The 25,384-nt window shown below is 36.1% G+C and overlaps 3 protein-coding genes and 1 long non-coding RNA gene across 10 annotated transcripts; 3 read left to right on the forward strand and 1 right to left on the reverse strand.

The window, feature by feature from the left end:
* Positions 1–1,539, forward strand: LOC110789065 (uncharacterized). Its single transcript, XM_021993715.2, has one exon. It carries the CDS (start codon positions 1–3, stop codon positions 1,537–1,539), a length of 1,539 nt encoding a protein of 512 aa, XP_021849407.2.
* A 117-nt stretch (positions 1,540–1,656) lies between these two features.
* Positions 1,657–3,399, forward strand: LOC130467606 (uncharacterized). Its single transcript, XM_056836161.1, has one exon. It carries the CDS (start codon positions 1,657–1,659, stop codon positions 3,397–3,399), a length of 1,743 nt encoding a protein of 580 aa, XP_056692139.1.
* A 9,737-nt stretch (positions 3,400–13,136) lies between these two features.
* Positions 13,137–15,835, reverse strand: LOC130467969 (thylakoid lumenal protein TL20.3, chloroplastic-like). 6 transcript variants are annotated; one of them, XR_008928175.1, is made up of 7 exons: positions 14,489–15,269; positions 14,359–14,388; positions 14,059–14,165; positions 13,944–13,978; positions 13,790–13,870; positions 13,607–13,689; positions 13,463–13,508 (listed from the first exon to the last, which is right to left on the reverse strand). XR_008928175.1 is itself a non-coding variant. In XM_056837186.1 (6 exons), the coding sequence occupies exons 1-6, from the start codon at positions 15,518–15,520 to the stop codon at positions 13,472–13,474; spliced, it is 333 nt and encodes a 110-aa protein (XP_056693164.1). In that variant the 5' UTR covers positions 15,521–15,835; the 3' UTR covers positions 13,137–13,471. The 6 variants fall into 6 exon arrangements, 4 of the variants coding, with proteins under 4 accessions (XP_056693164.1, XP_056693166.1, XP_056693165.1 ...); XR_008928174.1 differs by having other exon boundaries at positions 13,137–13,508; positions 13,607–13,870; XM_056837186.1 differs by lacking the exons at positions 13,790–13,870; positions 14,489–15,269 and adding an exon at positions 15,480–15,835 and having other exon boundaries at positions 13,137–13,508.
* Positions 15,836–16,619: 784 nt separating this feature from the next.
* Positions 16,620–22,789, forward strand: LOC110791713 (uncharacterized). 2 transcript variants are annotated; one of them, XR_008928177.1, is made up of 4 exons: positions 16,620–16,686; positions 16,863–16,904; positions 17,024–17,084; positions 22,568–22,789. It is a non-coding gene; the product is annotated as an uncharacterized lncRNA (long non-coding RNA). The 2 variants fall into 2 exon arrangements; XR_008928176.1 differs by lacking the exon at positions 22,568–22,789 and having other exon boundaries at positions 17,024–17,261.
* The last annotated feature ends 2,595 nt before the right edge of the window (positions 22,790–25,384 follow it).

Consider the following 25,384-nt stretch of genomic DNA (forward strand, 5'->3'; position numbering starts at 1 on the left):
ATGGATCGTAGTTGGATGTATGGTAGACGTGACACAAAGGATTTCATGCATGCGGTTTCGGAGTTCTGTATGAGTGCTTTACAACATCAAGCTAGTACGGGGGTCAAAGAGTTTTATTGTCCTTGTGCCGATTGTGAGAATGTGAACACGGTCAATAATGTTTTGGTGATTAGAGATCATGTATTTATGCGTGGGTTTAGACCTAATTACCATGTATGGGTTTATCATGGTGAGAGTGGAGTGTACGTAGGTAATTCTAGTAAGAATGTTGTGCATGAACAAGAAGAAGCTATCTATGCGGAAGGGGAAGCCGATTGTTTTGAGGATGAGGATGACGATGACGTTGAAAATAATATTGATGATGATAATGATCGTGTCGAGGACATGTTGCACGAGGTCGAGGATGAAGTTCGCGATCGTGTTTTTGAGTGCTTGTCTAAGGCGGCTGAAACGCCATTGTATCCTGGTTGTACAAAGTATAGCAAGCTTTCCGCTGTTTTCACACTCTACAATATCAAGACAAGCGGAGGCTGGACTGACATTAGTTTCACTGAGTTGTTGGTGGCGCTAAGTGATATGTTACCGGCTGGCAATGAACTTCCCAGGTCGAACTATTATGCCAAGAAGCTCATGTGTCCCTTTGGTTTAGAGTACAAGAAGATACATGCTTGTCCAAATGATTGTCTGCTATATCATAAGCAGTATGAGAATTTGGATAAGTGTCCACGGTGCGGAGTGTCGCGTTACAAACGCAAAGGGGTAAGCGAGGGTAAGAATGTTTACCCAGCTAAGGTGTTGTGGTATCTTCCCATAATACCGAGATTCAAGCGCTTGTTTTCGATAAAAAAAGATGCAAGGAATTTGAGGTGGCATGCAGATCCTGATCGAAGGAAGAGAGATGGTTTTCTTAGGCATCCTGCTGATTCTCCCCAGTGGAAGACTATTGACAAGCTTCATGACACTTTTGGTAAGGAACCTCGGAATTTGAGGCTTGGGTTATGTACGGATGGGATGAATCCATTTGGCACTCTTAGCTCCCAACATAGTAAATGGCCAGTACTTTTAGTCATATATAATTTACCTCCTTGGTTGTGTATGAAACGCAAGTACATCATGTTGTCACTTCTTATATCGGGGCCTAAACAACCGGGAAACGACATAGATGTCTACCTTGAACCTCTCGTTGATGATTTGAGAAAGATGTGGGATGAAGGGGTTTCCGTGTTTGATGCACATGCAAATGAGATGTTTAGATTGCGTGCAATGCTTTTCTGCACCATCAATGACTTCCCTGCTTATGGTAACTTATCCGGCTACAAGAACAAAGGAATGAAAGCATGCCCGACTTGTGAAGAGGATACACAATCCAAATATATTTTTGAATGTCACAAATATGTGTTCTTGCGAACGCGAAGGCTTCTTAGACGTGATCATCCCTATCGTAAGATGAAGACAGCATTCGATGGGAATGTTGAGATGGATGTCACCCGTAGAGCGTTGACTGGTAAGGAAGTTTATGAGCGGGTCAAGGGTGTGTAAACGGTCTTCGGCAAGTCAGTGAAAGACAAGGGTACAACTGGATTATGGAAAAAAGAGTCTGTGTTCTGGAAACTTCCATATTGGAAAGATCTACCTGTTAGGCATTGTCTTGACGTCATGCATATCGAGAAAAATGTTTGTGAAGCAATTCTTGGGACACTTATGAATATTCCGGGCAAGACAAAGGATACCAAGGGAGTGCGAGAATACTTTAAAAGTAAGGGGCTTCGTCCAGAGCTGTGGCCTCAGACTTCGGGAAATAATAGAACGAAGGAAATGGAAACAGGGGGTGCCAAGACAAAAGGAAAAGGCAAAGGCAAAGGCAAAGGCAAAGGCAAAGAAAAGGGCAACGACAAAGGGAAGAAGAAAACCCATTACTTGCCTCCGGCTTGTTACACATTGTCCAAATTAGAAAAGCGGTTATTTTGTGAGTGCTTGTATGGAATTAAGGCTCCCTCGGGGTACTCATCGAACATGAAAAGATTTGTGTCTTTAAATGGCGAGTTGAAGTTGACAAGTATGAAATCTCACGATTGTCATGTCATGATGCAAACTTTCTTACCCATAGCAATTCGTGGGATATTGCCAAAGCATGTGAGACATAGTATTACTAGTCTTTGTTCATTTTTCAATACGATATGTAGCAAAGTGCTTGATCCGTCAACACTCGATGAACTTCAGAACAAAGTAATCCAAACATTATGCGAATTTGAGATGTATTTTCCACCTTCGTTCTTTGACATAATGGTTCATTTAATTTGCCATCTTGTTCGAGAAATTAAGTTGTGCGGTCCAGTGTTCATGAGGTGGTGTTATCCTTTTGAGAGACACATGGGTGTTTTACAAGATAAAGTGAGGAATCCTGCACAACCAGAAGGTAGTATGATTCAAGGCAACGTGGGTGAAGAAGTTGGAAATTTTGTGGCCGAGTATTTAGCAAAACCTGAACCGATTGGACTTCCTACATCTCGGCATGAGGGAAGACTAGAAGGCAATGGTACAATTGGGTCAAAATTGATCTCACCTCCTACGCATAAGCTATTACAAGCTCACTTATACGTGTTGCATCATATTCTAGCCGTCCACCCATATTTGGTGATGCATAAGCAGGAATTGGCTAATGAATACCCTTCCAAAGGGGAAAGAGAATTGACGCAATTGCATAATAGAGAGTTCATTAAATGGTTCCAAGATAAGGTGATGGGTGAACTAGAGGTAGCTGGTAATACTGTTTGTGAAACTGTTCAGTATCTAGCTCTTGGTCCTCGGGAAGCCGTGCAGTCATATCAGGGTTATGATGTCAATGGATACACATTTTGGACTGAGCGCCAAGATCAGAAGTCCTTGTCAGTGCAAAATAGTGGTGTCTCCCTTGTGGCGTCATCAAGAGAGTATGCTAGTGCTAAGGATGGATCTCCGGTTGATGCCAAGTTATCTTACTACGGGCGAGTCCAAGATATATGGGAGCTTAAGTACGGAACAAAATTGACTGTTGGTCTGTTTTGGTGCAAGTGGGCTGATAATAATAAGAGGTGTGTAAAAAGGGATGACCCTTGTGGGTTCACTCTTGTAGACCTGGGTCGTTTGCGTGAGACTGAAGAGCCATTTATACTTGTATCACAAGCTAAGCAAATATTTTATATAACCGACCCTGCCAATAAGAAGTGGTCTATTGTTGTACCGGGAAAGAGAAACATCCTCGGTGTCGGTGATGTTGAGGACGAGGACGAGTATGATGCTTTTGATGATACACCTCCATTCACCAATCCCGAAACTGAAGTGACAAACAATGTGGATAATGACACAAATTACATGCGTTCAGATCACACGGAAGGAATACTTGTTGATGACGAAATCTAGCAATGGTTAGAGGTATGAACTAAACAAGTTAAATTGGCACAACATCTAGCTTTTTAATTTAGGTCTTGTCACTGTGTGTTGGACCGTACTAACAGGCCACATGTTCAATTGGTCTACAGTACATGAATCAAGAAAACACAAGAGGCGACTTCAGACTAGCATGAAGAAACAACCAACAAGGAGCAGTTGGTGGTGCAAGACTTGTGTATTGTGTTGGTGGTGCAAGACTTGTATATTGTGTACTGAAGAAAACCATATTGATGCAATGTACTTGTGTATTGTGTTGTGTTGAAATTTGTAACCTAAAGCTACTATATTGGGCAAATAGTCACATTTTAGCTATTGGTAGTTTGTATTGTACGTATTTGGTATTTTGGTATTTTGTATTGGACATATTTTGAGCCTGACTATTTGGGCTTCGGCCTCGTAGTCTTGATTTGTTTTTAGGTTCATTTCTTTTAATATAAGTTTGACTATTTTCTCTGTGTGCTATTGGATGAATTGTTTAGAATTTGGACTATATATGCCATTTTGGGCCATATATGACCTATATCGAGCCATATGAGCCTTAGCTGTGCATAAATAACTTGAAATGAATCTTAGAAACATCTAACTAAGCATATGACACATAAAAAAAGGTTTATAATTTGGACTTAGGTTCATTTGTTTAGATTTGGGATCGAAAATGCCATTTTTGGCCATAAATGACCTATATCGACCCAAATGACCCTTAGGCATGCATAACGAACTTGAAATGAGTTTCATAAACATATAACTAATCATATGAATCATTAAAAAGGTTTAGAATGTGGATATAGGTTTGTTTGTTGGTAGTTGGGATCGAAAATGCCATTTTTTTGCCATAAATTACCTATATCGACCCAAATGACCCATAGGCGTGCATATCGAACTTGAAATGAGTCTTATAAACATATAACTAATCATATGAATCATGAAAAGGGTTTAGAATTTGGACTTAGGTTTGTTTGTTGGTAGTTGGGATCGAAAATGCCATTTTTTGCCATAAATGACCTATATCGACCCAAATGACCCTTAAGCGTGCATAACGAACTTGAAATGAGTTTCATAAACATATTTGTTTTGTGACGTGGTTTTGTTTCTTTAATCTCAGGTATATCATGGATGATAATGATGACCCTATTATGGATGAGCTGATGGATGATGATGATGATGATGAACGTAGTGAGGATGGGGATTATGATGCAGCGGTGGAGGAGGATAAAGGTGAGTCGGAAGATCGTGAATATGATGAATATATACACAGAATTGAGCAGTTTGAGGTTATGGCCGATAGGGCCCCCCAATTGATAACCATCAACATGTGGTGGCAAATGAAGTTAGCACAAGTAAAAGTGTTAAAAAGCGTGTGAAGAGAAAGGGGAGAGGGCCAACAAAAGGACTTGGGGCAAGAGAAGAGATGTACTTGGAGTACAATGAATTCGATAACCCTTGTGGTAAGTGGCGCCGTAAGTATGCAACATTTACAGGCCTTTGTATGCGGAAGATTTCAATTTTGTTGAAATGGGAGGATGTACCCGAGGGCTTGAAGAAAACTTTTTGGGATGATGCAATGGTAAGCCTAATTTTTAATTCTAGAAATTTATCTAATCGTGTACTTGATGTCCGAACTAGAGCATGCAAATAGTCCGAACATAACTATGGCATGCACAACTAATACGTCCGAACATAACAACGACATGATCAGGTGCTGAACAGATCAGAATCTGATCAGTTCAGCTGCAGATCAGCAGCAGCAGAATAGCTGCTGAACAGATCAGAAATTGATCTGCTCAGCACCTGATCTGCTGCTGCTGATCTGCAGCTGAACTGATCAGATTCTGATCTGTTCAGCAGCTTACCTGATCAGATTCTGATCTGTTCCGCAACTGATCTGCTGCTGAACAGATCAGAAACTGATTAGTTCAGCTGCTGAACAGATCAGAATCTTCATTTCATTCATACTTTGGTCTGTGGATGTGACAATGTGTGTGTGTGTGTGTGTGTGTGTGTGTGTGTGTGTGTGTGTGTGTATTACAGTGTGTAACCAACCTTGTAACTATTTTGATTGGATTGTTAAAGTTGCATTAAATTTTATATTGATTATCCATTCAAGTCTAAGATGTTGTGTTCTATTGTTCTTTGTATTGATTGGATTAGTGCAAATCAGTACAAAATCTAACTATGACCAAGTAATTCGCGAGTTTAATGAACGTGCAAAGCGTTTATTTTATACATGGTGCAGAATGTGTTTGAGGTGCACACGGGTGGTAGAGTGATGCACGGTAGAAAATCAAACAAATTTCCAGGACATATACTTAAGTTTCTTGCTTTTATATATCCTCCTTTCCCATAACAAATTGAAGTTTCACTTCCTTAAATTGCACCACCAGCATTCACTTTCCTCCATACTGCATAACTAATGGATTCTTGTGCAATGAACCTAGTTTGGGTTTAAGTTTGACATTTTAACCTCAATTCTCTAATGTATGTTCTGTATTTCTGAATTAGAATCTTTCCTTATTCCAGAAGACTGAAAATATCACCAAAACATGCTAACAACAGATTAGAAACTGATCGGTTCAGCTGCAGATCAGCAGCAGCAGATCAGCTGCTGAACAGATCAGAATCTGATCAGTTCAGGTGCAGATCAGCAGCTGAACAGATCAGAAACTGATCAGTTCAGCTGCTGATCTGCTGCTGCTGATCTGCATCTGAACAGATCAGAAACTGATCTGATTAGCTGCAGATCAGCAGCAGCAGATCAGCTGCTGAACAGATCAGAATCTGATCAGTTCAGGTGCAGATCAGCAGCAGCAGATCAGCAGCTGAACAGGTCAGTTTCTGATCTGTTCAGCTGTTAATCATATGTCTTGCGCTCGGGAATTTATGCTTGGGACTATACATGTTAACTAACATTTCCATGTTTATTTGTTTGTGTAGAATCAATTCCATATTGAACCTTCCCAAGCTAAGAAGGACGTTTTTGAATCTAATCTACGTTTGAGATTCAAAAACTTCAAAGCCAAGTTGGTGAGTGGCTGGATTTCTAAGACGAGAGAGATAAGTAAGGTAGATAAAGGTGAAAATGAAGGAGAAAATGAAGGAGAAAATGATGGTGAAAAAGAAGGTGAAAAAGCGCCACCGATAAAGCTCCCTTTTGACATTTGGAAGCACATCACACCAGAGGAATGGGAGGCTTTTGTTGCACAAAAAACAAGTCCAGATGCAGTGGTAAATTTTCAAACAATCTACCTACGTACTTTATAAATTTATTGTTTACATTTTGCATTGAAGTTGACATGTATACTTTGTAGGCAAAGCGCCAAAAGTGTTCAAATTATGCAAAGAAGAAAAAACATACTCATCGGCTAGGTACCGAGACTTATGAAGAAAAGAGGAAGAGATGGAAAGAAAAAGGATTATACCCCAACGGTGGCAACACCCGTGCCAATGATTGGTGGTGTTCGATGCATAGTCTCGACAAAAATGGGAAATATGTAATTGTTAATCCCGAAACAAAAGAGGCTTGTGATAAACTAGTAAGTAAATGGAGTGATTTTCAATAATTTGAATTAATATATATTATACATTTTGTCTACCTTTGTATTAATGTAACAATCACTTTCTATATTGTTTTCATAAAATAGGTTGAATATCAACAAGCATGTGCCGAAGGCAAGGTTTCTTCAGTTTTAAACAAGGATCCCTTGTACATGACTCTTGAACCTGACCCTTCCGGGCATCCAAGAGGTTTCGGAGGGGTACGTGTTGGCTTGAAAAAGGCGTATGGTGAAGAATATCGCAAGCCCACCAACTCAAACTTCAGTGCATCTTCAACAGCTTCAGATATAGCTTCGATGAGAGAAGAACTGAAGAAGGAGATAACTGAGGCAATCCTACAACAGATGGGCTTACAAAGCTTGGAGTTGCCCCGCCGTAGCCCTTTGTATTCATCAAGCCAACCAATTCTTGACCTTCAACCACCTAATGAAGGTCAAGAACCTACTGGATTTCAACCACCTGCTAGAGTTCAGCCGTCTACTGGAGTTCAACCAATGCTTGAAGTTCAACCAATGCTTGGAGTCCAACCAATGCTTGAATTAAAGGTGAGCTGAATTCTGGAGTTTAATTCCGTAATGTTCTTATATAAATTTTGGAGTTTTAATTCATTCAATAACGTGATGGCTAAATTTTTACTTATTGCATATCCTGATGGTTGAATGTTAGGAGGAGACGCCTTGCGAACTACTAGACCCGGGACAATCAAATGGTGATAAATTGTATGTGGTGGCCGATGAGAATGCACAACCACAAAGTGACCGATCACTAGTCCACTTCAAGCAAGTCCCGAGTGGTTATTATGCGGTCAGCCCATACAATGTTCATGAAGACTATTTGGATTGGATACTTCCGGTGCCCAACAATTTCCTCCATACTTTGGCCGATGCCTCCGGTTCTTATGTACTATGGCCATTTGCATGGGTGAAGTTTTCAGACAAGGTGTTTTGTGTTTCTAATTCCACGCCTTCCTAATTTGCATAACATTTCCTATATATTTCAATAAACAAGTTTTTTCATAATCTCTTGGTTTTTGTAAATTAACCTTACAGATCATCAAGAAACTAAAAGCGCCACCAATGAAAGCTAAACAAAAGAAACCACCAACTCAAGCTAGAAAAGATGGTCAACGATCAATGGAGTTGATTGCAAAAGGAAGTTCACAAGGCAAGAGTCAAAACTCCAAACTTAAATCATCGAAAGGTCCAGTTTCTCATGCAAATTTACTTGTGGAATCAGATGTTTTTGACTCTCTTAGTAAGCCGTGCAAATGGTTGCATAGTCTTGTTAGTGAGTTACCGGATGGTAATGCTATTGGAGTTCAGATGGACATGTCATTATTCCACTTTTTTGAGCATGGCACAGCATGGGTAACTAAAGACGATATATGTGAATTCCTCAAAGTTGATATGCTTAATATTTCAATGATACAAGTCTTCATGAGGTAATTAATATAGTTAGTTATGGTAATGTATTTATTAAGGTAAATGGTTTGCCAAGTTTCGATTATTCTTATGTTTGCTTGTTCTTTAGGTCTCTTCAGTTCTATGATTTTAGTTCGGATAGTCATATTGGGTGGTTGGATCCACAATCAATAAGTGGTGCTAGTTGCATGAACAATGGAGCCGAAGTCAGTCAATACCTCGATGACGGTATCCGTCAATGCACAAAAGCGAAAAACAAGTTCATATTAGCCCCGTAGTTTGAAGAGTATGCCTTTGCTTTAATATCTTTATTGTCCTACATTAGTGTCGATTATAATGATATTTTGTGATTGTTGTGGCATATTATGGATTATTAAACCACTCTTTTGTGATTACAGCCTCCATTGGATGCTCCTTGTGATATGTGTTTAAAGCCACACAATTTATCAATTTGATTCTTGTCGTCGAGATCCATTACGATCCGTGTTGGTCAATTCACTATTGAATAAGTACATTCCGTATTTAGTTTTTTTTGTACATATCAAATAAAACTTGCAATCATATTTTACATTCAAGCATTTAATGTTAATTAACTTCCAATGAATTGTGGAATTGCAGAGTGTTGATGAAAATGTATGTCAAAAAAAGCGCACTTCCTCAATGGAAATCAGTTAAGGTAACTAATAACTTGTTCACTAGTTATTGTACGGCCAAAATAATTACATTTCCTACTATCTAATTTATGTTGTCTTTAATCTAGTGCGCCCAACAAGAGGGTGGGGTCGAGTGTGGCTATTACGTGATGAAATTCATGCATGACATATTCAAAAGTTGCAAGGAAGTTCAAGATCTGGAAAAGGTACATAAAATAGCTTATTTATGATGTATTATTAAGCTAGAAATTAGTTAAAAAAACTATTCGCCTATAATTGGCATGAACCGTCGAAAATGCCATTTTGGACCAAATATGACCTATATCGACCCAAATGACCCTTAGGCATGCATAACGAAGTTGAAATGAGTCTTATAATAATATAATTAATCATAAGAATCATGAAAAACATTTAGAATATGGATATAGGTTTGTTTGTTGGTAATTGGGATCGAAAATGCCATTTTTGACCATAAATGACCTATATCGACCTAAATGAACCATAGACGTGCATAACGAACTTGAAATGAGTCTTATAATCATATAACTAATCATATGAATCATGAAAAACGTTTAGAATATGGAAATAGGTTCGTTTGTTGGTATTTGGGATCGAAAATGCCATTTTTGGCCATAAATGACCTATATCGTCCCAAATGAGCCTTATGTGTGCATAAAGAACTTGAAATGAGTCTTATAAACATATAACTAATCATATGAATCATGAAAAAGATTTAGAAAGTGTCCTTAGGTTCATTTGTTAGTTGTTGGGATCGAAAATGCCATTTTTAACTAAAAATGACTTATATCGACCCAAATGACCCATAGACGTTCATAAATATCATGAAATGAGTCTTATAATAATATAACTATTCATATGAATAATGAAAAACGTTTAGAATATCAAAATAGGTTCGTTTGTTGGTAGTTGGGATCGAAAATGTCATTTTTGGCCAAAAATTACATATATCGACCTAAATGAACCATAGACGTGCATAACGAACTTGAAATGAGTCTTATAATCATATAACTAATCATATGAATCATGAAAAACATTTAGAATATGGAAATAGGTTTGTTTGTTGGTATTTGGGATCGAAAATGACATTTTTGGCCATAAATGACCAATATCGTCCCAAATGAGCCTTATGTGTGCATAAAGAACTTGAAATGAGTCTTATAAACATATAACTAATCATATGAATCATGAAAAAGATTTAGAAAGTGTCCTTAGGTTCATTTGTTAGTTGTTGGGATCGAAAATGCCATTTTTAATAAAAAATGACCTATATCGACCCAAATGACCAATAGACGTTCATAAATATCATGAAATGAGTCTTATAATAATATAACTAATCATATGAATAATGAAAAACGTTTAGAATATCGAAATAGGTTCGTTTGTTGGTAGTTGGGATCGAAAATGTCATTTTTGGCCAAAAATTACATATATCGACCTAAATGAACCATAGACGTGCATAACGAACTTGAAATGAGTCTTATAATCATATAACTAATCATATGAATCATGAAAAACGTTTAGAATATGGAAATAGGTTCGTTTGTTGGTATTTGGGATCGAAAATGCCATTTTTGGCCATAAATGACCTATATCGGCCCAAATGAGCCTTATGTGTGCATAAAGAACTTGAAATGAGTCTTATAAACATTTAACTAATCATATGAATCATGAAAAAGATTTAGAAAGTGTCCTTAGGTTCATTTGTTAGTTGTTAGGATCGAAAATGCCATTTTTAACCAAGAATGACCTATATCGACCCAAATGACCCATAGACGTTCACAAATATCATGAAATGAGTCTTATAATAATATAACTAATCATATGAATAATGAAAAACGTTTAGAATATCGAAATAGGTTCGTTTGTTGGTAGTTGGGATCGAAAATGTCATTTTTGGCCAAAAATTACATATATCGACCCAAATGACCATTAGGCATGCATAACGAAGTTGAAATGAGGCTTATAATAATATAATTAATCATAAGAATCATGAAAAACATTTAGAATATGGATATAGGTTTGTTTGTTGGTAATTGGGATCGAAAATGCCATTTTTGACCATAAATGACCTATATCGACCCAAACGAACCATAGACGTGCATAACGAACTTGAAATCAGTCTTATAATCATATAACTAATCATATGAATCATGTAAAACGTTTAGAATATGGAAATAGGGTCGTTTGTTGGTAGTTGGGATCGAAAATGCCATTTTTGGCCATAAATTACCTATATTGACCCAAATGACCCTTAAGCGTGCATAACGAAGTTGAAATGAGTCTTATAATAATATAATTAATCATAAGAATCATGAAAAACATTTAGAATATGGATATAGGTTTGTTTGTTGGTAATTAGGATCGAAAATGTCATTTTTTACCATAAATGACCTATATCGACCCAAATGAACCATAGACGTGCATAACGAACTTGAAATGAGTCTTATAATCATATAACTAATCATATGTATCATGAAAAACGTTTAGAATATGGAAATAGGTTCGTTTGTTGGTAGTTGGGTTCAAAAATGTCATTTTTGTCCAATATAATTGTTTTCGCAACCAATCTAATTTTTGTTTTCGCATATGAAACTTAATTTAATTTATTGGTTTCACTAGAGGAAAAACCTTATAAGTTGCTCATCAAAAGTTGCCCTTATACAACAAGAGCAACTTATAATGGTTAAAAAAAAAATTAAAAAATTAAAAGCTGCCCTTATCTAACAAGAGCATCTTTTAATGACAAAAAGTAAAAAAAATAAAAATAAAAAGTAAATCTTTACTACTGAAACCAGATTTTTTCCCCCTTTTCTTCTCGCTTCTCGGCTGCTCCCCTTTTCTTCTGCAGAAGCCGTTTATGGCGACGACTTTATCATCCTCAACAGATTTCCTCCAGACCTTCATCTCCACATCAAACCTCGTACCGCCGGTGTTTTATCTGCTATATCTTCTTTTGGACGGCTTTTGCTGATGGGGCTGGCGGTGGTGGTGGTTTGTTCAAGGATTTTGGACGATTTTTGCTGCTGGGGCTGGCGGTGGTGGTGGTTTTCGTTGCAGCTTTCTGGCCAGCATCACGATCAGGTTAATTTTTCTTTGCCCTTCTTGTAAAATTTCTGAATGACTGATGAAATTGTAGCTTGTGTTTAGTTTGAAATGTATTGATCAATTGATTTGGATGGTTTGTTGATGAAATTTGCTTCAATCAGTCATAGTTCATTTCTGGGTTTTGAGGGGTTATTTGATAATCATGCCCTGAAATTCCATTTGTGAACAAATTATTTTAGTGGGGCTTTTATGTAGTTCAAATTTCTAAATTCTGTTTTTGTTCATCTTATTGATGAAATTGCAGCTTAGGTTTATTTTCTCTTAAGTTTCGTATCTGTGAAATTTATAGCAATATTGGTGGTCTTTCAAGAATGAAGAGGCCAGTTTATGACAGCTTCATTGCCATACAAATTGTGATGTTTAATTGAACAATAATCAATCAGATTACTGCAGAGCTCTTTACATGGTGGGTGAAATAATGATCTTGTCAGCATCTTTGTTTAGGAATTTCTTAATATTTGTAGGCTTTATGGGATATAATCTTAACCCAAAAATTCAGTACGTAGTTGTAGATATTACTGTGTGTGTCCTAAGCTAATTTAAAGTAGCTTGAGGGCGTAGAGATTAAATCACTACAACAAATCGGACCAAAGAGGGCGAAAAAAGTCGCCCTTTTTGATCAAAATATCGTCCTTTTAAACTTTAAGGGCGACATAAAAATCGCCCTTAAATCGCCCTGTTAGGTTCGTCCTATTAGCCTTCGAAGGCAACACTAGTTTTTCGCCCTTTTTGATCAAAACCAAAGAGGGCAAATGTTTTTCGCCTTCTTTGGTCGAAAACAAGGAAAGCAAACGTTATCTCGCCCTCCTTGAATATATTTCGCCCTCTAAAATAGCTTTAATAGGGCAATTTGTTTTGCCTTGTTTGTTCAAAACCAAACAGGACAACTTGCTAATGTCGCCCTCTTTGTTCAATTTTTTATTTTTAAAAAAACAAATCTGGTTGAGACAAAAACTCAGCTAAGTAATTATATAAATATGGCAACAAGCTTATCACCAACCATACAAAGGTAAATGAAAGTAAAACAAATAAAAAATAACTATATAAAGACCATAGTGGATAATAGCACCAAAGGTAACATCAATTAGCAGTTAGGCCAGTTACTTCATAATATTTGGCCTTTGGTGAGTTTTACATGACCTAAATCAACAAGCTACACAATTCCTTTTCGTACTATATCATCACCAGAATAGAAATAAGAGCACTAGCAAGGACACTTCGAGTAAGGACTACCATATGCATTTCTTCGTTTGTTTCCACAACCTAAGCTTATTCTTGTGCTTACTCCTGTTATTGAATTCGTTCCACTTGCATACTTGCAAAGAGCCTGTCCATCACAGATGAAACTTAACAACCTTCAATACCATAAACAGGTAATTAATGTATGTAAACGGGTAATAATGTAGCTGTGAAATCAAGTTTTACCAGTTTCTGGGGATAGTCAAGAACAGCATCACTAAAATCAGCACCTTGAATAAGAGTTCCAGTAAGGACACTTCGAGTAAGGACTGATCTTACAAGAACAACATTAGTAAGATTTGCTTTATTTAAGACATGAAATTTGAGGATAACATGCTTGAGTATTAAAGCAACAAGCCTTTTCCTTACCAAAACTAATCTCTAATCAATGAAACTGAGAACTGGATGTCCAATAATTCACAAGATTTGCTTATATAATCAACAATATTTCTGAAACAGAACAATCTGACTAAATAAACTAGCACCTGGAAATCATAAGTAAGAGTGTAAAACAGTAACTTACCATACGATCCATCAGCGTATCACTAAAATCAGCACCTGGAATTGGTAGAGTTACATCAGTTTATCAAAATCCATCAACTAGTAATGTAATGAAGTAGTAATGCAGGCATATATACAAGAGAAATTGGCTTTGTAAGCAACAGCTTTCTCAAGGTATGCACCATTGAATGTTGAACCACTGAAATCTGATTCCCTCATATCTGCTGATGTGAAATTTGCCCTTCTGCAAAGTTAACAGTATAACACCATCTTATGTTACACGAATGATGAAAAGCTCCAATTTTTTCAACATTACATCAACGAAACACATTTATCCATTATAAATAGTAATGATCGATAATAGTGTAATTTGAACTAGTAATGTAATGGTAGTTCATATATACAGAATTTGTGAAACAGTAAGACTAAATTTTTACCTGAAATTTTCATTGACATGAACAGCTTTCCTGCATCCAACCAAAAAGAAGAGAGAAGATCCAAATCAAAATTAAAACAACTCATAAATTGTTTAATAAACAGTAATTAAACAATGGAAGAAAGGCAGACTTTAAATCAGCAGAACCATATTGAGCAGCAGAGCCAATCCCGAATTCGCCTCGCATTTCAGCTTCAAACTTATTCAAATAAACAACAGTCTTCTTTTGTTTAACATTGCCTAGATCTAGTGGCTTCAATCTTTAGATCCTGAACCTAACAATTAGGTAATCTGGGTTTGGAAAAGGAAAACTTATGATTTTGCACCCAAAAAGTGTAAAGCTATTGTAGCTAGTTGATTATTTTGTACTTTAAAGTGTGTTGTCAGAGTAGTGTGATGTCTGGGATTCCTTCACAACAACACTTCCAGTCAACCTCCTTTCCTGTCATTTTCTATTGACTATCAAGGCTCCAATACAGAGTCTTGTTGATCAACTTCAATTACAATAACTAGTAATGTAAGCCTTCAATTAAATTTACATGTAACAGCTATCAATACAAATCAGGATGATAATTATGAGCATGCGACAGATCTCTACGCGAAGCAAAGACTGCAAACGAAACTTGATTAATAGGTATCTTGAATCTTACTTTTGGTACTTGGTAGGATAAATTTCAGTGGCACCAACAATATTCAACATATATAGGATTTCATTATGTTGAGAAGCTTAGTAGAGTACATTCACCTAATTTTATCAACTGTAAACATCTAAGGCTACTATTTGGATTAGAAAAGCCTGTTCAAACTAAAATCAGACTTATATCATCCAAAACAATCATAATCAAATCTGCTAAAAGTTCATAATCAAATATCCATCAACAAAATTCAGATAATCTCAATAAATAGAGCCAAATCGTCCATATTACAACAACAAAAACGCAATAAAACAGAGAGTTGGGCAAATAGTGATGAACTAAAAAAAAAAAATCAAAATCAATATGACAATAGTAATTTTCTTGTACATCTCCTAATTCGTCACTTAATTAGGTCCCAAATTCAAATACCAGGACACAACAACAAAAAAATTCGCAAAGAGAAGAAGAAGTTGAGCAAATACGATACCAGGCGAACTCTAGAGGAGCTTCAGATATGAGAAAATACATGCTATTGGACCGAATTTCAGGCGAACTCAAGCAAATTTCAGCGAACTCAACCAACTTTCATACGAACTCAACCAAATTTCAACCAAAACACATAAAATTAGGGTTAGCGAAATTGAAGACGGAGAGAGAAACTAAACTGGAGATTTAGGGGAGAGAGAGGGAGATGAGAAGTTAAATTGAAAATTTAGGGAAGGAGAAAGCTAAAATAAAGATTGGGAGGGGTTTTAATTTTGGTATTCTTGAAAGAGAAATTGGGGGCGATGGAAGAAATCTTCTATTCTCTGGTTCCCAAGGTCTGAAGTTTAAGGAGTTTGACATTTTTTTATTAAATTGATCAAAGAGGGCGAAATTTACAAGTCGCCCTTCTTATTATTGTTAAAGAAGACAAAATCCAATTTTCGCCCTCTTTGTTATTATCAAGGGAGGCGATATACATTTGCCCTGTTTGATTTGTTCTAATAGGACGATTTTTCAGTTGTCCTTCCTTTTACAAAAAAATCGCCCTCCTTGATACTGATTCTTGTAGTGAATAGAGAGACATAAAGTTATACGTTATCGTCGTTAACTTAGCTATGCGACAAAGGTTTTGCTGTTGTTCATCCTAAGTTGTGATTGAATTGGTGGCAGATTCTTAGTGACAAAGAGACCATCAAACTTCAGTCCAAGCAGTACCACTAACGAGTAGGATCTAAAATACATTTTAAGGGACGATTACGAGATGTGCCTGGACGTAAAATTCAAGGCTAGAGCTGATTGCCTCAAGTTTGACGAACTTCATATTGTAACTGTTACAAACACATGACATAGAGGATGTCAGGTTTGTATATTTTTTCAGTGGACTCTATCCCAAGTTTATTTCAAAAAACTGGGACGTATTCCTTTTCAGTCTCTCTTGTAAGTATTGTATGTCTTGTCTAGTTATCCTGCATAAAATACTCATATTTGTTAAGTTTAATACTACTTTGACTATTGTGCAGCAGGATTCAAGACACGAACACTAGGTAATTGCCAGGTACTCTTTGCAAAATTCACTTATTTTATCTTGTTGATCAACAGCTAGTTAACAGTGTATCTGTATCACTTACTCGAGGTCTGGTATAATGCGGATTGTTTTTTTGCGGCCTGGAAATCTCGCTGCATGTGGTGACCCTATATCCCGCCTTTGGGTATGATCACTTTGACATCCTATGTTTTATATGTCATATTCTTCCTAATCATACCCCAGATTTCTTTTATACGAAGCACGTATTTACTTAAATCTCATTAAAATCACTGGTTGCTTGATTAGTACCTTGGTTGATATACTGAAACGAATGCTATTTGTTTCCCCTACCACAAACAGATTGGAAGTTGATGAAGGAAGCATTCAAGCTTCTTAGACCAGGTGGTACCCTTGCCATCACAGACAATTCCATATGTGATATATTTCTCTCTTATCAGTCCAACTTGTTGCCACTATATGACTTTGGGATACTAACATTGATGATTCTATCCTTTTTGCAGTGCTTGCTTCGATATGTGATGCCAAATTATAAGGCTTTCTACATCTTTCTCTCACTGTTAGGTAAGGCTCCACATGATGAAGGAGTTTCTTGACTCTTTTTTTCAGTATACTCTATATATCATACCTATGAGGTTTGTAGTCATTTATAAATACTAAGTTTGACTTGATTTTTTTATTACTTATAGGTAATATAAAAAACAAACATTATCAATTTTTTATACGAAGTATATATATACACACACGATAGTAAAACTAAAAATACTACTCCGCTATAGCTAGCTAACATTGTGCAATTAAGATTCACGTCAACGATAGATTATATCTAAAAATTTTGCAAATATAAGGTCCTCGTAACGTTCACTGAGTTCATAAAATTGCAAATATGAGACCCTTGCTCGAGCTGTTGCCACTCTGCCAGCTTCTAGTTGTTGAATCTGCTGCCAACAGGCCAGCTAGCTTCTAGTTGCTGAATCTGCCACTCTGCTGTTGCTGCTGCAGCCAGCTTGCTGTTGTTGCTGCTGCAGCCAGCCTGTTGTTGCTGCCGCAGCCAGCTTGTTGAACCTGATTTGTATTAGCTTTGTTTACGCAGGGGTGCATGACATAAACTGTTGATCAAGCATGTGTGTAAACACCATTTATCTTTATTATCCATTTAGGAACAGAAGGTGTATGTATAGTATAAAATTGATATTTTAGTTTGAATTTATACTAATTAAGTGACTTATTTGACTTTGGTTCATTGATTCTGATCTAATTTTTGTTTATGCGTTATAGTATTTGCTGATGAAACATGTGTGGACAAGCCATTAATTTTTATTATCCATTTAGTAAGTTGTGACATAGTCACATGTGAGCTAAACCAAGAGTCAACTGACTGGATTATTATTAAACTTATATTGGCCGAGTTTAATTAAATCACCATATTAGCCACAAACAATCATGTAATAGCTCTTCGGGAAAACAACCATCTGCTGATCTATAGCTGAACTGATCAGTTTCTGATCTGTTGAGCTGCTGATCTGCAGCTGAACTGATAAGAGTCTGATCTGTTCAGCAGCAGATCAGCTGCTGAACAGATCAGAATCTGATCCGTTCAGCTGCAGATCAGCTGCTGAACAGATCAGAAACTGATCTGTTCCGCTGCAGATCAGCAGCAGCAGATCAGCAGCTGAACAGGTCAGTTTCTGATCTGTTCAGCTGTTGATCATGTCTTACGCTCGGGAATATATGCTTGGGACTTGCAATCAAATAAAACTTGCAATCATATTTTACATTCAAGCATTTAATGTTAATTAACTTCCAATGAATTGTGGAATCGCAGAGTGTTGATGAAAATGAATGTAAAAAAAAACGCACTTCCTCAATGGAAATCAATTAAGGTAAATAATAACTTGTTCACTACTTATTGTACGGCCAAAACAATTACATTTCCTATTATCTAATATATGTTGTCTTTAATCTAGTGCGCCCAACAAGAGGGTAGGGTCGAGTGTGGCTATTACGTGATGAAATTCATGCATGACATATTCAAAAGTTGCAAGGAAGTTCAAGATCTGGAAAAAGTACATAAAATAGCTTATTTATGATGTATTATTAGGCTAGAAATTAGTTAAAAAAACTATTCGCCTATAATTGGCATGAACCGTCCAAAATGCCATTTTGGACCAAATAAGACCTATATCGTCCAAAATGAGCCTTATGTGTGCATAAAGAACTTGAAATGAGTCTTATAAACATATAACTAATCATATGAATCATGAAAAAGATTTAGAAAGTGTCCTTAGGTTGATTTGTTAGTAGTTGGGATCGAAAATGCCATTTTTAGCCAAAAATGACCTATATCGACCCAAATGACCCATAGACGTTCATAAATATCATGAAATGAGTCTTATAATCATATAACTAATCATATGAATAATGAAAAACGTTTAGAATATCGAAATAGGTTCGTTTGTTGGTAGTTGGGATCGAAAATGCCATTTTTGGCCAAAAATTACCTATATCGACCCAAATGACCCTTAGGCATGCATAACGAAGTTGAAATGAGTCTTATAATAATATAATTAATCATAAGAATCATGAAAAACATTTAGAATATGGATATTGGTTTGTTTGTTGGTATTTGGGATCGAAAATGCCATTTTTTACCATAAATGACCTACATCGACCTAAATGAACCATAGACGTGCATAATGAACTTGAAATGAGTCTTATAATCATATAACTAATCATATGAATCATGAAAAACGTTTAGAATGTGGAAATAGGTTCGTTTGTTGGTATTTGGGATCGAAAATGCCATTTTTGGCCATAAATGACCTATATCGTCCCAAATGAGCCTTATTGTGCATAAAGAACTTGAAATGAGTCTTATAAACATATAACTAATCATATGAATCATGAAAAAGATTTAGAAAGTGTCCTTAGGTTCATTTGTTAGTTGTTGGGATCGAAAATGCCATTTTTAACCAAAAATGACCTATATCGACCCAAATGACCCATAGACGTTCATAAATATCATGAAATGAGTCTTATAATCATATAACTAATCATATGAATAATAAAAAACTTTTAGAATATCGAAATAGGTTCATTTGTTGGTAGTTGGGATCGAAAATGCCATTTTTGGCCAAAAATTAGCTATATCGACCCAAATGACCCTTAGGCATGCATAACGAAGTTGAAATGAGTCTTATAATAATATAATTAATCATAAGAATCATGAAAAACACTTAGAATATGGATATTGGTTTGTTTGTTAGTAATTGGGATCGAAAATGCCATTTTTGACCATAAATGACCTATATCGACCTAAATGAACCATAGACGTGCATAACGAACTTGAAATGAGTCTTATAATCATATAAGTAATCATATGAATCAAGAAAAACGTTTAGAATATGGAAATAGGTTCGTTTGTTGGTAGTTGGGATCGAAAATGCCATTTTTGGCCATAAATGACCTATATAGTCCCAAATGAGCCTTATGTGTGCATAAAGAACTTGAATTGAGTCTTATAAACATATAACTAATCATATGAATCATGAAAAAGATTTAGAAAGTGTCCTTAGGTTCATTTGTTAGTAGTTGGGATCGAAAATGCCACTTTTAGCCAAAAATGACCTATATCGACCCAAATGACCCATAGACGTTCATAAATATCGTGAAATGAGTCTTATAATCATATAACTAATTATATGAATAATGAAAAACGTTTAGAATATCGAAATAGGTTCGTTTGTTGGTAGTTGGGATCGAAAATGCCATTTTTGGCCAAATATTACCTATATCGACCCAAATGACCCTTAGGCATGCATAACGAAGTTGAAATGAGTCTTATAATAATATAATTAATCATAAGAATCATGAAAAACATTTAGAATATGGATATTGGTTTGTTTGTTGGTATTTGGGATCGAAAATGCCATTTTTGACCATAAATGACCTATATCGACCTAAATGAACCATAGACGTGCATAACGAACTTGAAATGAGTCTTATAATCATATAACTAGTCATATGAATCATGAAAAACGTTTAGAATGTGGAAATAGGTTCGTTTGTTGGTATTTGGGATCGAAAATGCCATTTTTTGCCATTTTTTGCCATAAATGACCTATATCGTCCCAAATGAGCCTTATGTGTGCATAAAGAACTTGAAATGAGTCTTATAAACATATAACTAATCATATGAATCATGAAAAAGATTTAGAAAGTGTCCTTAGGTTCATTTGTTAGTTGTTGGGATCGAAAATGCCATTTTTAACCAAAAACGACCTATATCGACCCAAATGACCAATAGACGTTCATAAATATCATGAAATGAGTCTTATAATAATATAACTAATCATATTAATAATGAAAAACGTTTAGAATATCGAAATAGGTTCGTTTGTTGGTAGTTGGGATCGAAAATGTCATTTTTGGCCAAAAATTACATATATCGACCTAAATGAACCATAGACGTGCATAACGAACTTGAAATGAGTCTTATAATCATATAACTAATCATATGAATCATGAAAAACGTTTAGAATATGGAAATAGGTTCGTTTGTTGGTATTTGGGATCGAAAATGCCATTTTTGGCCATAAATGACCTATATCGACCTAAATGAACCATAGACGTGCATAACGTACTTGAAATGAGTCTTATAATCATATAACTAATCATATGAATCATGAAAAACGTTTAGAATATGGAAATAGGTTTGTTTGTTGGTATTTGGGATCGAAAATGCCATTTTTGGCCATAAATGACCTATATCGTCCCAAATGAGCCTTATGTGTGCATAAAGAACTTGAAATGAGTCTTATAAACATATAACTAATCATATGAATCATGAAAAACGTTTAGAATATGGAAATAGGGTCGTTTGTTGGTAGTTGGGATCGAAAATGCCATTTTGGCCATAAATTACCTATATCGACCCAAATGACCCTTAAGCGTGCATAACGAAGTTGAAATGAGTCTTATAATAATATAATTAATCATAAGAATCATGAAAAACATTTAGAATATGGATATAGGTTTGTTTGTTGGTAATTAGGATCGAAAATGCCATTTTTTACCATAAATGACCTATATCGACCCAAATGAACCATAGACGTGCATAACGAACTTGAAATGAGTCTTATAATCATATAACTAATCATATGTATCATGAAAAACGTTTAGAATATGGAAATAGGTTCGTTTGTTGGTAGTTGGGTTCAAAAATGTCATTTTTGTCCAATATAATTGTTTTCGCAACCAATCTAATTTTTATTTTCGCATATGAAACTTAATTTAATTTATTGGTTTGCATGTACGGTGTTCTTTTAAAGGTTTTCAAAACTTCAAGGCAGGAGCCCTTTACCAAAAAGGAGTTGGATGAGGTTCGAGACAAGTGGGCTATTTACTTCAACGATTGTGAACTACCCTCAGTGTAATAAATAGAGCAGATTTGTAGTTATTCGTGACTCTTACATTATTTTATTATTTATCGATTTAATTAATTACATTTGAATTAATTCTGTAATATTATTGGAAATTTTAAAATTATATCATTTTTTAGAATGTCAAGCTGGTGTTTGATGAAACAGAAATTATATTGCAAAATCAGAAATTATATTGCAGAATATTAGGAATTATATTGCAGATTTTTTATTTTTTTAAAAATAAAAAATAAAACTCAAAAGTTGCCCTTGTTTGCAACAAGAGAAGCTTATGTGCAGCTTATTAGGTGCCCTTGTTTGCAACAAGGGCACCTTATGTGCAGCTTATAAGGTGCCCTTATTGCAGCAAAGGCACCTTATAAGTTTCACATAAGGTGCCCTTGTTGCGACAAGGGCACCTTATAAGTTTCACATAAGGTGCCCTTGTTGCAAACAAGGGCACCTTATAAGATTATAAGTTGCCCTTATTAAGGGCAACTTTTGATAATTTTACATAAGTGACCCCCCCATTGGTGGCACTTACGAAGGGCACCTTATAAGCCACTTTTAAGAGCAACTTATAAGGTTTTTTCCTCTAGTGTTTGCATGTACGGTGTTCTTTTAAAGGTTTTCAAAACTCCAAGGGAGGAGCCCTTTACCAAAAAGGAGTTGGATGAGGTTCGAGACAAGTGGGCTATTTACTTCAACGATTGTGAACTACCCTCAGTGTAATAAATAGAGCAGATTTGTAGTTATTCGTGACTCTTACATTATTTTGTTATTTATCGATTTAATTAATTACATTTGAATTAATTCGGTAATATTATTGGAAATTTGAAATTTATATCATTTTTGAGAATGTCAAGCTGGTGTTTGATGAAACAGAAATTATATTGCAGAATATTAGGAATTATATTGCAGATTTTTTTTATTTTTTTTTTTAAAAAAAAAAAACTCAAAAGTTTCCCTTGTTTGCAACAAGAGCAACTTATGTGCAGCTTATAAGGTGCCCTTGTTCGCAACAAGGGCACCTTATAAGTTTCACATAAGGTGTCCTTGTTGCAAACAAGGGCACCTTATAAGATTATAAGTTGCCCTTATTAAGCGCAACTTTTGATAATTTTACATAAGTGACCCCCCCATTGGTGGCACTTACGAAGGGCACCTTATAAGCCACTTTTAAGAGCAACTTATAAGGTTTTTTCCTCTAGTGTATAATCGAATTAAATGACGCAAGTCAATTAATCAGTATGATTGTCGTTAGACATGGTTGTCATAAAACTATGGATGGAATGGAAGGCGCAAGACACACATAGTTGCCGTGGCGCACTTGAGAAAGCAATCCCTACTTTCAAGACTTATTTTGCCGCACGACATAACTTGATGCCGCGGGGTAATGAAAAATGTGCTTGTCAAGTTTTATGACGATCGTGTCTATAATAGAATTGATTGACGCAAGTCAATCAATCAGTATGATTGTCGTTAGACATGGTTGTCATAAAACTACGGACGGCATAGAAGGCGCAAGGCACACATAGTTGTCGTGGTGCACTTGAGCAAGAAATCCCTACTTTCAAGGGTTATTTTGCCACGCGGCATAACTTGATGACGTGGGCTAATGTTTATTGATTTCGTTTAGGTCTTTTATAACAGAACTCGGTTGTTAAATCATCATCCTAACTGGGGTGCTAATCTGACCACTTCTTAGGCTTTCCTCAATTAGGCTTTATCTCACTTGCAGCGAGTTATGATATGCGCCACTTCTTAGGCTATACTATGAGTTAAAATAATGCAGCATTGACAAAAATAAAAGAGCATTATTGGACGAGCAGTATTATTTATATTATAAAAAATTCAAGGCATTTTGAAGCCAAGTACTATAATTACTACTCAGTTGCCGTCGTTAGACAATGGAGAATACTCCTAGGCCTAGGCTAGTTACATAAAGTGGAAACTTTAGTTTATAAACTCAATGCTTGTTAGAAGTGATACTTCTTAAGGTTGTTTTTATTCCAGGTTCAGAGGATAGGACGATCTTGCATATCCTCGATGCAGTATGTGTCATCATGGACTTCGTCATAAATCTTGTAAGGGCCTTCCCAAGATGGAGTCAGCTTGGCTCGTCCAACAACTTCCATATTCCTTAATACAAAGTCTCCTACGTTCAAGACTCAACGAGAAACTTTCTTGTTGTACTCCCTTGACATCCAAAGTTTGCACAGTTGTTGGCGTAAAGAGACATTGCCCCTGACTTCTGGGAGAAAAAGCATTTATGCCTTCATCATTTCCCAGTTAGCATGGTCATCATATAGCATGACATGCAAAATAGGCTCACGCATTTCAATTGGGAGGACGGATTATGCCCCATAGGTGAGTAGAAAGGGAGTTTCTCCTGCTGAGTTCTTCGTCGTGGTGCGAATGGACCATAAGAAGTTTGGTAACTCATCTGCCCACAGACTCTTGGCTTCGTCCAACTTTTTCTTAACTCCTTCAGAGATGATCTTATTGAATGCTTCCACCTGCCCATTAGCTTGTGGATGTCCCACATATGAAAAGCATCTAGAAATGTCGTGCTCGGCTAGCCATTCCTTTAGTTTAGGCGTCTCAAACTGTAGTCCTAGTCAAAGACAATCGATTAAGGAACTCCAAAGCAGGTGATGATATTTCTCCAGATGAAAGCCTTCACATCATATGTTTTGATGTTCTTTAGTGCCTCAGCCTCTACCCACTTGGTAAAGTAATCAAAAACTACTATTACATAGCGTCGTCCACTTGGAGCCTCCGTGTAAGGTCCTAGCAAGTCCATACCCCATTTGGCAAACGGTATTGGACTGGTTATAGGCGTCAATATTTGAGCCAACCGATGAATAAGATGAGAAAAATGCTAGCACTTGTCACATTTGTTTACCAATGAAAGGGCGTCTTCTGTCAAAGTAGGCCAATAATACCCAGTTCTTGTAACGCCTTGACCTCTAATGAAAGTAATTAAACATCATAATTTACCTAATTCGGTCGGGACATTATTGCCGTAACTCCCTCTTGGGAATTACAAGGCAAACATCATAATAATTAATTTAAATCTCCACAATAATAAAATTATTCTTTTATTTCCTTAATAAAATAACTTTTATAACTTACTAAAGAGTTTTCATTAGAGTTATTACAATTTAAACATTAACTAGGTGAACATTGCTAAAATGAAATCCTTGCCACTACTCGTTTCCGTCGTCCCCAGCCGTACCTAAAACAGAAAACAAAACGGTAAGCCGAAGACTCATTAACGAACTATTCTAGTAACGTAAATTCATTTCAACTCATTTTAGTTGACAAAACAGGGAGAATAGAATAATGTAAAACATTTAATAAATTATTATATTAATTCATTCATAACCTTTTTATTAACATGATAGTCGTTGTCAAGTATGACATGGTGGAACGTCTTCC

This window comes from Spinacia oleracea, chromosome 2 (assembly GCF_020520425.1).
Source record: "Spinacia oleracea cultivar Varoflay chromosome 2, BTI_SOV_V1, whole genome shotgun sequence".
Lineage (NCBI taxonomy): Eukaryota > Viridiplantae > Streptophyta > Magnoliopsida > Caryophyllales > Amaranthaceae > Spinacia > Spinacia oleracea.